The 13,451-nt window shown below is 48.4% G+C and overlaps 1 protein-coding gene across 10 annotated transcripts in view; it reads left to right on the top strand.

The window, feature by feature from the left end:
* The window catches only part of EHMT1 (euchromatic histone lysine methyltransferase 1), a 984,283-nt gene that overhangs the window by 442,027 nt on the left and 528,805 nt on the right, over positions 1–13,451 (top strand). For all 10 annotated transcript variants that reach the window (XM_078642016.1, XM_078642018.1, XM_078642009.1 and 7 more), the window contains one exon: positions 11,701–11,802. In XM_078642016.1, the coding sequence (XP_078498142.1) occupies positions 11,701–11,802 (102 nt within the window). The remainder of the gene's footprint in view (positions 1–11,700; positions 11,803–13,451) is intronic.

The following is a 13,451-nucleotide window of genomic DNA, read 5'->3' as shown; positions in this document are numbered from 1 at the left end:
TTCTTCATTTTGGTAGTATGAATGAATGAAGAAACATTTCTAAATTTCGTGGTTATCTGGGGACATCCCAGCGCTAACAGCGGTTCAACTTCAAACTCTGGGCATAGTTAAGGAAACAGATACGTTTTTATTAATTTTCAAAAGGTCAGGTAATTTGCCTCAAGGCGGATGCAAATGGGGAGATTATTCCATAACTTGGCGGCATTATACGAGAAGAGACGTCATCAAATATAATATATACAGAGCCAGCTTCCTACACTGACCCATCAATGCCTTGCCACTTTCGGCGACCCCTGGGTCTCGCAGCCGGACTCAGGAGGCGAGGGTGTTGACCTGTGACCCACCTGCCTGGGGAGGCCCGACAAGTGAGCTGGGAGCGGCCGGGGCCAGAGATCCGCAACTGGTTGCAGCACCCTGCGGAGGAGTGTCGGGCCACGGACCTGGAAGTGGTGCCAAGAGTGAGGAGCGTAGTAGGTGACGTGCTTCCCCCCGGGCCCGATGGGTGAGACCTGAGATTAGAGGCGGCCAATGCAGAGCGCGGGAGTGGAGGCACCCAGCTTTCTCCGACTGCTTCTAGACCTGCTTTACAGCGGAGGTGCTCCTTGAGGACCTTGCCTTTCTAGCATAGGCCGGCGGAGTCCCCCCTCGCCTGCTGAATAATTGTTCCAAGAGGTGGTCTGTCGCCAAAACCAAGGCGCTTGCCTCACCTCCCTGAGACAGAGCAGCAGGGACGCACATCACACACATGAGTTTCCCCGGCCAAGAGTGCATTACTGGAAGGTCTGCAGTGGTGATGTGGGGCAGCGGAGGGATAGTTTGGCTTACCAAGACTAGATCTGTTCCGCTGGGCGATGCATGCCCCTCCCCGGCTACCAATTCAACTGAACCTGCTGATTTAATGGAGACTGGGGGGGGGGCTGCCCACCTGTCCTGAGAGGCGTATTAGTGCCACAATCGAGGCAACTTGCTGCCCCTCTGAAACTGTGCTGCTGGTGGTGACTGGCCCGGGAGCCAGGCCCTGCCCGAGAAATCGCCCCTCCCCTCCAACCAACGGTGGGTCTGTTAGACCTGGGCTCCTCCTGTACCCATTGGAAAAGTCAGTGTTCTACATCTTAACTACATACAACCAGGTGCATGTGTCTCCACTTGCTGAGAGTGTGGGGAGCCTGCGACAAACTGAATCTTCTTGCTGGGGGGGAGGGAGGGGGTGGCACCTGGGGCGATCCCTGCCTCAACTATACACCCTTGGCACCTGACCCAGCCAGAGCCTTAACACAAGATCTGGTCAGTGCCAGAGAGAAGAGATTGCGATAGGCTTCTGGGGCACTGTAGCACTCAGCAAGAAGGTATCCAGTTCCCACTACTCTCTGGCATTGCTGGCCTTCAAGCCCGGGTGGCAGACTGGGAGGAAGATTTAGTGGGCCGCTCCCAGAAAAGCAAAATTCACCACATGGGTCTACCAGTGGGCATCGAGGGGGATGGACCCTCTTGCCTACCTGGACTACCGGTTTTGATCGTTCACCCATGCCACTGAGCTCACCGCTTCCAACTCCCTGGAGCGGGCACTTCTGCTCCCGGGCTCCCCTCCCTGCCCAATGCTGGTGAATTTACTACATTTCAGGGACAGGAATTCAATACTCCGAGCGGCCAGAGCATCAGGACCGTTATGGGTGGAGGACAAAGTTATGTTATTCACAGAATACACCCGGGCCGTCCAAAGCCAGCGCTCCTATTTCCTGGAGGTTAAGCGCTGATTTAGGCAGCAGGAGGTGCAATACTCACTGCTATTACCTGCCTGCCTTCAGGTAATATCCGGTGGGACCATGCTGTTTTTCACTGATCCCAAGAAAGCATAGGATTGGTTGGAGGAACATGGGGGAGGGGGGTTGTTGCTTGACCCCACCGGGTGCTCAGAAGGGCCATGAGACCTACCGTGCGGATGCGGAAGAAAGAGGAAAAGGGATGCGGGTGGGTAGTGAAACCCACTTTCCCGTATTTCTCGCTGGCTCGCCGACTTGTAACCGATAATAGCAGACTGCCGGAAAGCCATCCAAGAGGCAGCAAATCTGAGCCCCCACCCTGCGGTCACAGACTGTGACAGGAACCCATAACTGTTCTCCTTGGAAGAAGACTCTCTTCACTCGGATTCCCGAGCCGACTCGCAGACCCTGCCGACGGTTACTCCACAGACAGCGGACACTCTCATTTAAGTCTTCATTCAACATCCTTTTTAGGTTTTGCCTGGCGAAAAGATGCGCTCTGCGCATCTTTTTCGCGCAGGCGAAAACCTAATGAGAACTGTAGTGTGGGTTTGGGTCGGCCCTCGTCATTCATTGGCTGGCTCCATAAATGGAGCCTAGCCATTGGACGAGGGGCCTGTCCGTCAATGCCGGACCAGATTCGGGGGCGTTCCCGAGATTCTTTGGCTTTTGCCGACGTCACGCGACGTCAGCCGAAAGCCGGGAACGCCCCCGAATCTGGTCCGGCATTGCCGGGACCTGCCTTTTTTTTTTTGCTGACGTGTCGGGTTTCCTTGTTGGGAATGCCGCGTGACCTTCTGAGGAATATGCATTGGAAATCTCTGCCTATCCCAGCTCTCAATGTGTACTCCTGGGCGTGTTCGTGAACTCCAGAAAGTATTCCATTTACACTGCGGTGTAGGTGTAAAACTGTGACAACCGGTTTACTACTTTCTTTGTGAATACGGGCTTCAGCCTTCCACCTCCGCAGCAGCATCGTTTGTTTACCGCCAAAATGATTAAATAAAATACCGCCGCTATTCATAAACGGTAAATAACGCAACATAAACCTCGCACTTCTGCCCTCGGACTCCGAGGCTATAAATGTCTTTCTCTCGCTCCGAGCTCTCCGTGAGTGTGAGCAGAAGAGTGGTTTAATCCCACACCAGGGGACCCGGTGAGATTCACAAAAGAGACAGAAACACACCCGTCGGCATAAACATAACAACACAACAACAACCTCTAAAAGCGCCTTGACGGGCTCTTTGTAAGACCTCGGCAGCGCTGCTTAAATGCGCCACTGCACCGCCGAGTGCGGCTTTCTTAATATATTCTTTGGGCCTCAATGAAAAGTAACACATTTATAACAAACTACTCACAACATTTTTTGTGCACGGAATAATTCCACAACATATGTGTTTATGTTGGGGGTTGCGCCCCCACTCCTTTTTATGTTATATTCCATTTTAAAATTCGGATTTTACGTGGATGTTAACACATTTCACCCCTAAAATGTGAAATATTTGCTCATGGTCGCATCCCTATGTCGCACGCCACCATTCGGGCAGTTACTAGGCGCTTTGCATGGTAGGCGAATTATATGACTAAAACCAGCGGGTATATTTAGGTTGGAAGGATGAAAGCCGAGTCGGCCTTTCAGGGTGTCGAACCCGAGACCAGAGCTTTCACGGACGCGTTATTAGGAGTAGGTGGATCAACCCACCGTGCTATCCGCGTGGCTTACTTCTGGTTTTTAGTTTTCTATATGTATTAATTTTTGTATTTCTGTATCCTTGTATTTCATACAACCTGACAACTCACGGAAAGTTCGGCGCACTGCGCCTGAAGACAAACAGGCCCTCTGCAGCAGATCACACAATGCGCTGGTGCCACTGCCTGCACCCCCCAGATACTGCATGCTCGGAGCAGGACCCCCCCCCCAGCCCCCTCCGGGGCCCCCTGCACCCCCAGATACTGCATGATCAGAGCAGGAACCACACCCACCTCTCCCAGGAGGTGTAGGAAGCTCTCCCAGGTGTATCCTGGGTATTTTTTGTCATTCCCAGGGTGGGAGGTCTCCGTCTCCGTCAATACCTTGAAAATAAACACCCGAAAGCGCTTTATCCCTTATTGTGGCTGTTGAACCCCAATTATTGCAAGTAAAAGTCAACAGTGCATACCCAGACAGAACCGCGGATCTGGGGGGTGGTCGGGGCGGGGCGTGGTGTTGTGCGTGTCTCCCAGACTTGTTATTTCCAAAGCCTGTACTTCTCCTGAGATAGCTTTCTGATTCTGGGAGGTGGGGGTCACCAGATGCTTATGGGGCTGTCTCTGTGGGGTTGGGGCTGTGAGATCCAGTATCTTCTGGTGCCCCCCTCCCTTAGAATGCAGCTCGGCCTTGCGGGCAGGGTCCACCCTGTGCGTGTCAGCTTGTGTTTCTGTTCAGTTATGAGTGTTGTGCAGTCGCTATTTGTTTAGAAGCTGTTACTAAAACCTGCCAAAAATATACCTTGGCCCACACACTAGTGAACAGTGCACTAAACGACTTAATGATTGTGTGACTAAGCCGTCCACGACAAGCCTCGTATGTTTTTAGTCTAACATGTATGCTTATGTGGTTTAAGGTGAGTCAGTGTGAAATTCATTCTAAACACAAACACATTAATGAAGGATTGTGTTGCATTTCTCTAAAACGTGTTGCTCACATTAAAATTGTGCTGAATTTGTGTGCACGTGTGAGAGAGAGACTGGGTGTTGTGTGGATGTTGCTTTGTATTCTGCGTGTTATTTGTGTTTCTCTGTGTTACTATCTGCATTATTGTGTGCTTTGTTGTGTAGTGGTTTGTGTGTGTGTGGTGCTGAGTGTTGCTGTGCATGTTCTGTGTGTGTGTGTATGTTGCTATCTGAGCTGCTGTGTGGACTGTGTGCCCTGTGTGTGTGTTTTGGACAGGTGGTGGCCTGTGCGTGTCTTGCCCACAGCTGCCCTCTCTCCCAGCTGCTCTCACTGCAGGCCTCGGCTCTAGACCATACTTTTACACCCCCCACTACACATTTGTAGAGGTCAGACTGCTATCCCTACATGGAGGGTGAAAGATGCCTTGCGCCCAGTGTCAAGGAAAGAAAAAGTAAAGAAAGAACATAGAAAGAGAGGAAAACAGAGGTGAAGAAAGGCAACGAAGAAAGACAAGCAAGACAGAAAAGAAAGAGAGAATGGAAAGAAGACAGAAATAAAGGCATAAAAAGTAGCTAAAGAATGACGGAGAGTGGTGGTGAAAGGTGGTACTTAAGAGGTAGAAAGCAGGAAATAGAATGACATTCGCAGCCTTTGATAGAGTTAGCCACAATGATCTTCTGTACACAGATTGGAGCGGTCTGGTAATAGATATGAAACCCGACTTCTCAGTCACTGAGGTTAAAAAAACGCTAAAGGGCCTGAATCTCACAAGAGCAGCAGGCCCTGATAACCTTCCAGCACTGATTATCAAAACACATCCAGACTGGTGGGCTAAATTCTTCGCAAACATGTTCCAAATTATTCTAGATACTGGGAAATTCCCTGATACCTGGAAAGGGGCAATAATACGGCCCATACATAAGAAAGGGGACATGAATAGGGCATTAGGTACTGTCGAATTGCAGGGATGAGATGTTTAAAGGAGAGATTGTGATTTTCATCCTCCATTAAGTTCCAGCCCAGATTACACAAGCGACAAGTGAAAACAAATGCAGGCATCGGCTGAAATACGTATGACGCAACGATTTTTTTTCTTCAAATGAAAAACTTCTAAGTGTAATTGTCCTATTTCAGCTATATATTTTTTTCTCTGGGGGTAAATATGTATCCCTGTTGGGAAACCTTTTACGGTATACTGCTATAATTTAGTTGCCATTCGTATTACTTGTTAGATGTCTCAGTGGGAGAGGCCAAGGAGTGTATAATCATGCCATCTCCAATCCATGCTTTATGTTTCTGAGTAAGTATGATGTACCCTGGCAGTTAGTGGAGGAAGATAAGAGAAGTGTTGCCAATTCGAATTTGGGTTGAAATAATTATAACACCAGTGCGTTTAGGTCTAATAGCGATGGTTTTAATGCACATAATCATTACTTTCAGTAAGGGCATACTACCATTTCGCACTGGTCTCTTTATTACCGGACTGCAGTGCCCATTATTAGCAATGTTCAAAAAGGCTACTGTACATTTATTGTGAAAGTACAAGTACGAGAGAACGGTCACTGCTACGAGGTCAAAAACTGAATGGGCATAGTTTGTCGTATTTAATATAAAAGGTGGGTTCAAACAATAACTTTCAGTGTCAAAGGATTGCACTACTGTGCAGGACATCACATTGTGTTGCTTTCAAGGAAGCCCGCTGCATGTCTTTTCCCATGCCTAATACATACGAGTCTGACACTACTTAACCACCAGCTTAGAAGTAATGTCTAATCAGGGAATCTCGAGTTTACTGTATGGTACAGGCCTTTGTTTCTCCTGAAGGGCTGAAGAAGACTCACTTACATTTCCGGGAAGTATGTGCTATATTTGTACAGTTCCATCCTACAGACCTTCCAATCAATGTTTTTTCTGCAACAGCCCCTTATCTGGAAGGTCGTAGGCAGCGTCCTCTGTATTCCCACCCTCAGGCCATGCATCTGTGTTCTTCGGTTCATGGTTCAAGGTGTAGCGCTAACATGACTATCACAGATCTGTAATGGGGCTTTCAGCCTGCTAGGAAGGTCTGTCTAATAACACTGGTAAAAACTGTCTGACTACGGGTGTTGCCCTACACCTCAAACCAGAAGGCCACTTAAAGTCATGGCACGAAGCACGCAGATGTCTAGAAGTGCTGGGACCTCTGTAAATGAGTTACAAACGCGAGAATCTGAAATTGTGTCCTTCCTGGCCATTTCTTTAGCACAAGAGGCTGACCTTGGTGGTTCTGGCTGTGTGGGTGTGTGTGGCTCTGGGTGTGTGGGGGTGTGTGGCTCTGGGTGTGTGGGGGTGTGTGGCTCTGGGTGTGTGGGTGTGTGTGGCTCTGGGTGTGTGGGTGTGTGTGGCTCTGGGTGTGTGGGTGTGTGTGTGTGGATCTGGGTGTGTGTGTGTGGCTCTGGGTGGGTGTGTATGGGGGGGCTCTGTGTGGCTGTGTGTGGGGGACTCTGTGTGGGTGTGTGTGTGTGGGGGGCTCTGGGTGTGTGTGTGGGGGGGCTCTCTGTGGGTGTTTGTGTGTGTCATTTGCAAGACATTAAGCTATTGGCATTGTAAATGACAATGTTATTTATTTATGTTTAAAAAAAACATAAATAAAAATAATGTCAAGAGCAATGCCAATAGCTCTAATTTTAACAAAGGCAAAACCATTGCATTGTAAATGCTTGTTTATATTGCTGGTGCCAGCTGCCTGCTGCAGTACGGTCTACGCTTGGCAGATTACATTACCTTATATTAGACTTTGATAGGCTGCCAATTTCTCTAAAAGGACAGATGTTTCCTCCTATACTTTCTTTTCTTCCATCCATGATACTCTAGAGAATATATACTAGAGACTGCCAAATTGTCAGTTTTGGGATTCTAGCCCTACCCAGTTGCAGAAGTTATCTCACACTCTCCATACCCCTATTTCCCTGCTGCATAATGAAGTATGGCTGGAACGGCTGCTCTTCAGATATCTCCTGCCGTAGGCACTCACCTTTTCAGTTAGCTCATGACCCCAGCCTCTGACATTTGATATCTTACCCTCAACATCCGGGGCAGCACACTGCTAGAAAGCACTATGCAATTTTTACTCATATAACAAGCGGCAGAAAGCGCAGTTAATTTTCCTCCAGGAGACACACTTGCTAGTGAAAGAGCTAGGCTGTCTGTATAGACGTTGGGGCAGGGGGGGCAAACTCTGCGCCACTACATACTTGGCTTATTTGCAGGAGGCTTTGGTATGGGTCCACCTTGGAGTTCCCCTGCAGGCGCTCAATCGGGAGTTGGATAAAGAGGGGCGCTATGCCTGTTTGGAGAGTAAAGTGGATGGTCATCCTCTATGTTTGGGGAGTATCTACACTCTGCAAGGAACCTTTTGAAAGGGTTACACACTTTCAGCCATCCTTGCGCGATATGCGACACTACTGTGGTTCCTGGGAGGGGACTTTAATTGTGTTCTAGACACTAAGCTTGATCACTCCTGCCCCCTGCTACCCAGGTGTTCCCCACTTGTGCTAGAAGAGCACTTACGAGATTGGACGCAACACTGTTCCCTAGCTGAAATGTGGCGGGTACATCACCCTATCTCCCGGCTTTACTCCTTTCACTCAGCCCCACACAACCTGTTGGTACGTCTGGACCATTTTCTTTGTTCAGTCGCTGGTCCCCCTACTCTAGCACATGGATTATCTGGGCAGGATAGTTTCCGACCACGATGTGGATGTTCTGGATGTCTGATTGGCACCACCCCCTGCCCCCTACGCCGGCTTTGAGGCTACTGCGAGACTCCCTCGAAGATCAGGTGTTCTGGAGGGAACAAGAAGACTGCATACAACAATACTTTGCAGAAAATCACAACACAGCGTCCACCAGAATGATGGAATGGGATGCCTTTAAAGTGGTTGTGTCGGGGGCCTGCATCCGCCAGATTGCCGGGATTTGCAGGACCCTCAGGAGGGACATTAGCAGGGCTGAGGTAGCTCTTGCGGACTTTAGCAAGGCGGCATACACAGACCCCGCCCTCACCTTGCAGCAAGTGGATGCTGGACTAGAAAGCCTTCAAGGACACAATTTCTCTGCCTATGTGGCTAGAATGCACCGGGAGGGGAAATCGGCCCAGTCGGCTGCTGGCCTGGCTCGCTTGACAGGACACAGAACCTCTCCCCATTACCGAAATTATATTGGAACAGGGTGTCGTACTCCGTACACAAGACTTCCTGCAGGCCTTCTGTGACTATTACTTGGTGTTGTACAGTGCGCCGCCAGACTCAAGCATGGCCTTCCCTGAAGTCTATGTTTTGCGTCGTTCTCCCCTGAGTCCCGTCCTCCACGAAGGAGGCTCTGGAGGCACCCCTGTGGACGTGAAGCAAGTGATTTGTGACCTGGGCCGCAGTAAATATCCAGTCCTGAATATGCTGCCATTGGAGTACTACCACACATTCTTGGCCCTCCTGTCACCCAAACTGGCTGCCATGTACGAAGCAGCAGTGGAATGGGCCAGGGCGCCCCCATATTCCCTGTGTGAGTCCCTCCTGGCCACCATCCCAAAGCCCGAAAGATACCCCACACTACTTAACTCATACAGGGCCATTGCCAAACTTGCAGCCACCTATTAGATCCTGGGCAAGATGATGGCCTCCTGAGACAGGTGCTTTAGGATCAGAACAGGTTCATCCCGGGACGTAGCACCTCACAGAATCTCCGCTGTCTTTCATATACAAGACCAGGTGCATAGGAAATTCCTTCGGGCGGCATGCCTTATTCTAGATTTTGAAAAGGCGTTTGATACCCGCTATTCATTTGCTTAACTAGCCCAGCTGGGAATAGGGCCTAGACTCTTGGCTTGCACAAAATTGTTATACTCCGGTCCAGCTTCTCGAGTACGCCTGTGCCATCTCATCTCATCCCCATTCTCGATCCATTGGGGAACGCGTCAAGAGTGTCCACTATTCCCCCTATTGTTTGCGCTTGCCATGGAGCTGCTCGCCTTACACCTTTGTGGGGAGGGCCAGGATTGGGGCATTCCTCTAGCAGACCGGACCCACGCAACATCTTTATATGCATATGATCTACTCCTTTATGTGAGAAATATCACATCTGATCTCAAACAAATTTAGGACGCCCTGACGGAGTTTGCCTGTGTGGCAGGGCTACCAGTTAACTGGGAGAAATCAGCCCTATACCCACTTCACCTACAGCAAGTTCTGCAAGAGGGAATCCTGGGGACCACACGTCTTTGCTGGGAGAGCCGGGCCCCTCGCTATCTGGGAATCTGCCTTTATCACACCGCTGACGACCTGTACGAGGGGAGTCTCTGCAGGACACTGATGAGCATCCGAGCTCAGATGCGTTTCTGGAGCACCCCTGCCTATTGTCCCCGTGGGTTGGATAGCCGTGGTGAAAGTGGTAGCACTCCTGTGCCTCCTCTATCAGTCTGTGAACTTCCCAGTGGTTTCCCCGGCTCCTTTCCAAAGGAGCTGGATTCCCTCCTCGTCTTCTGCATCTGGGGGGAGGTCAATCCATCGGCAATTGGTTTTATCCAAGCTGTAGCTGCCGACTGATTAGGAAGGCCTCGGAGCTCCATCCTTTGAGATGTACTACTTGGCGGCACAGCTGCAGTGGCTGTCTGGTTGGACAGATGGCCAGATAGCTGATACTTCGAGGCCTCTGAGGGGACGGGCCTCTTAACCATTCCTGCTCTCCGGTGCCTCCTCCTGCCTGGCTCACGCCCTGCGACTACCTGGCCCCTGCAGGTGGAAGTGGCACGGACATGCATGTCTAAGATCCACCGCCTCTCTCGGATGGTCCTTCTCTAGTCTCCCGATATGTTCTTGTTCAGCTTGCCTCACGGTTGAGATTACTACACTACAAAAGACATGCTGGTCTGGCCTGCGCACTCCCTTCACGTGGTGGGGGACCTTTTCACAGAGCAGGATCCTATACCTTTTGCTAGATAAGCTGAGGAGAGAGAGGAATCCTTCCGTGACAGTTTCTACTTAAGCATCAGCTCCTCCACACATGTAGGGCCCTGTGGGACCTTTCTGGAGGGGAGCCTGTGACGCATCTGGTCCTGCAGGCCATCCTGACCTTGGGGCCGGACGCCACCTCATCACCTGGCCGTACGCGAACTGACAGCTACCTCCCTCCTCACCCTCCACCACAAATGGGAGGAGGAATTTGTGCGAGCCCTCCATGAAAAGGAGTGACAACGTGCACTCGACTTCCAGAAAGAAGGTCTCTCGTAATGCACGTATTATGGATATACAGTATTTCATATTACATAGGGCATAAAATGCCCTCGCTGCTGCACTGTAGATGCCAAGCTTATGCACATGCTGTGGTCCTGCCTGGCACTTCAGGCTTATTGGCGGGCCGTGCATGACACGATTCGGGAGGTCACTGGGCCTCCTGGACATAGCCAATTGGGAGGCATTCTCCCTGTGCATTTTTAAAAGGAGAAACACCTCTAATATACAGCTAAATGCAAGTCTGCAAACTTTCCTTTCCAAACTACCATCAATAGAAATCTATAAATTGGCCATTTGAGTATCTTTAACCAGGCATAATAAGTAACATGGATACTCTTCTCTGATTGTGGACAGGTGTTGAGCAGATATCTTCACATGCCCCATAATTCCGAATTTAGCAAGACAGCTTTGTACTGTATCCTTGCAGCTGGGGGTTGTGCAGAAACAGTCAACTTAAATACTAAATGCAATATCTTTTCTTATGCTCAACTGATCACACAAGTTCTTCTGTGCCTTTTCTCTTTCTCCGCTTTCTGAATGTCCAAATTTCAAGTGCAATCTAGAAAACTCGGCTGTTGGAAAGTCACAGTAATCGCAACCTCTGCAGATGTGGGTCTTTTAGTTCTTGAACCTTTAGCAGGGGATTGAAGTCAGATTCCTTGCAGAAAGACCTTTCGGCTTGAAAAAAGCTTCATACCTCCTAACAGTTACTTAGCATGAGGTTGAAGGAATCAACACTTACACTCCTGGCCTTTCCTTTGGTAACATGAGTGCACTGGAGGCTATTGGGAAATCCACAAACTAGTTTCATTACAGAGTAAGTAGCTGTAACCTATCTCCATTGTAAATGTGGATAAAATACTTTTAGGACACCAAGTCGACTCATTTAGCTGCAGTAGGAGCTTGCAGTGTACTCTATATGGAACCTTTTTCTGCGCCATTGCTAAATTGCATTTTTCTTTTTTCTTAATCCAAAGTACTAAAATATTGTACTTTAATAGTATAATTTAATTATTTTTAGGAAGTGAGGTTGACTTCCAAGAAAGCAATAAGGAATACACAGAAGTACCACTTGATTCTCTGGGTCTCCAAGTACCAGAGATCCTCACTTTGCCAACAAAAGGTGAGTTATATCAAGTTAAAGTGAAAGTGGCTGTTTGTTTTTCAGGCTGTGTTCTTAAATAGATTTGCATGCTCAGATTTTTTTTGCTGTCAAAAGGCTGTTGATTAATTAATCAAATCAGTTAATTTTTTCTAGTTTCAGTCGATTAAATGTTTTCATCTTCTCTCTGGCTCCATGAAGTGGTTGTGTTGGCTCCTAGACTTGGCATCCATGCATTCTTGGAAGGTGCTATTCCATATTGTGGCCAGCCTTTTTAAATCTGACTTGTTATACAGAAACCATTGATGTGTTCTATTCTTCACCATAGAATTTCCCTTGATGTTAATAAAAGTTTCAATATGCCTAAGCATGATCCTGCAACATCTTTGCACTTGTGCATAATTCTACATCATGTCCATACATTTGCAAGATCTGGAATACTGATTTAAAAAATGTTCAAGTTCAAAAACCAGTCAAAAGGAAACCCGCTTAAAATAACAATATTAACTTGTTTAGTTTCCTGGCTAGCTCGCATGTTAATACAGTAGTGCAGTTGGCTGAGAAACACCACTTAAAATAGCATGAACTACATTAAATAAAAACAGGAAATTGTGCCCCAACAAAATTCACACACTATACACATTAAAGATTCACACCAGCTGTTTTAAGAACCTTGGAAGACTGCACTTTCTCATCAAAATCAGCATGGTGTTGGTTTGTTTTAAGGACCTTGGAAGACTGCACTTTCCCATCAATATCAGCACGGTGTTGGTTAGTTTTAAGAACCTTGGAAGACTGCGCTTTCCCATCAAAATCAGCATGGTGTTTGTTTGTGTTTTTTAAGCTCTTTGAGGAAGATTCTAAAAACATAACTGTTTATTCAAATCTATTTTTGTCTATATTAATACTTTTGTGTGTCTTTGTTCAACAGCCAAGGACATAACTAGTAGATTCCTATTTTGTTCTCCATCTGTTTAAAAGGGGGCTTTGCAGAATTGGCACTTTCATTGATTCACATGCTTGAAACCTTACCGGTCGTGGAAGTGGAATTCTATGTCAGGACCGGAGGCGAGGATTATGCTCGTCTTTCTTTATTTTCCTATTCCCAGCACTTCAATTTAACATTCTAAAACTTCAAGTCCCATGAGCCTTGCAGTTCAGGGGTTATGCACAGTCCACCAATCAGTACGTCCTGTGGGTCTCGAGTGCGTGCTGCTGCCAACACCTTTCATCTCTTTCTTTCCTGCTCTTCGCACCAGATAAGTCTTGTTTTCCTCTCGCTCGTCTGGGAAAGGGAAATTTCATGGTTATTTGTTGTTTCGCATTGTACATTTAATTCTGTGAATGTCGCGCTGTGCTGAGTTTTGTACCACTTGTGTTTTTTCTCTGGCAGTGTCTCGTTCGTGGGGGCGGCGGTAGCTTTCCCGCTCCACTTGCGGCCCCGCTTCCAGTGGATAGTGCAGTAGACACCTTTTGAGGTAGGGGGTGCGTGTCCGTGTCGTTGGTTCCCATCACGCGCTTTCGCGGCGGAACCAACGAGAATGAGACAGACGCCCTGCCCTCCCTATCGCCACCGCCTCAGTGCTTTTGGAAGCCCTTACGCCCACGCGCGTGGGTTAGTATTGTAATACCGGTTTCCCCTACACCCGTTCTTCAGCGAGTCTGTATGA

Source organism: Lissotriton helveticus, chromosome 5_1 (genome assembly GCF_964261635.1).
Source record: "Lissotriton helveticus chromosome 5_1, aLisHel1.1, whole genome shotgun sequence".
NCBI classification, from domain to species: domain Eukaryota; kingdom Metazoa; phylum Chordata; class Amphibia; order Caudata; family Salamandridae; genus Lissotriton; species Lissotriton helveticus.
Note: the sequence above shows the minus strand (reverse complement) of the source record. Positions and strands in the feature narration are given on the sequence as shown.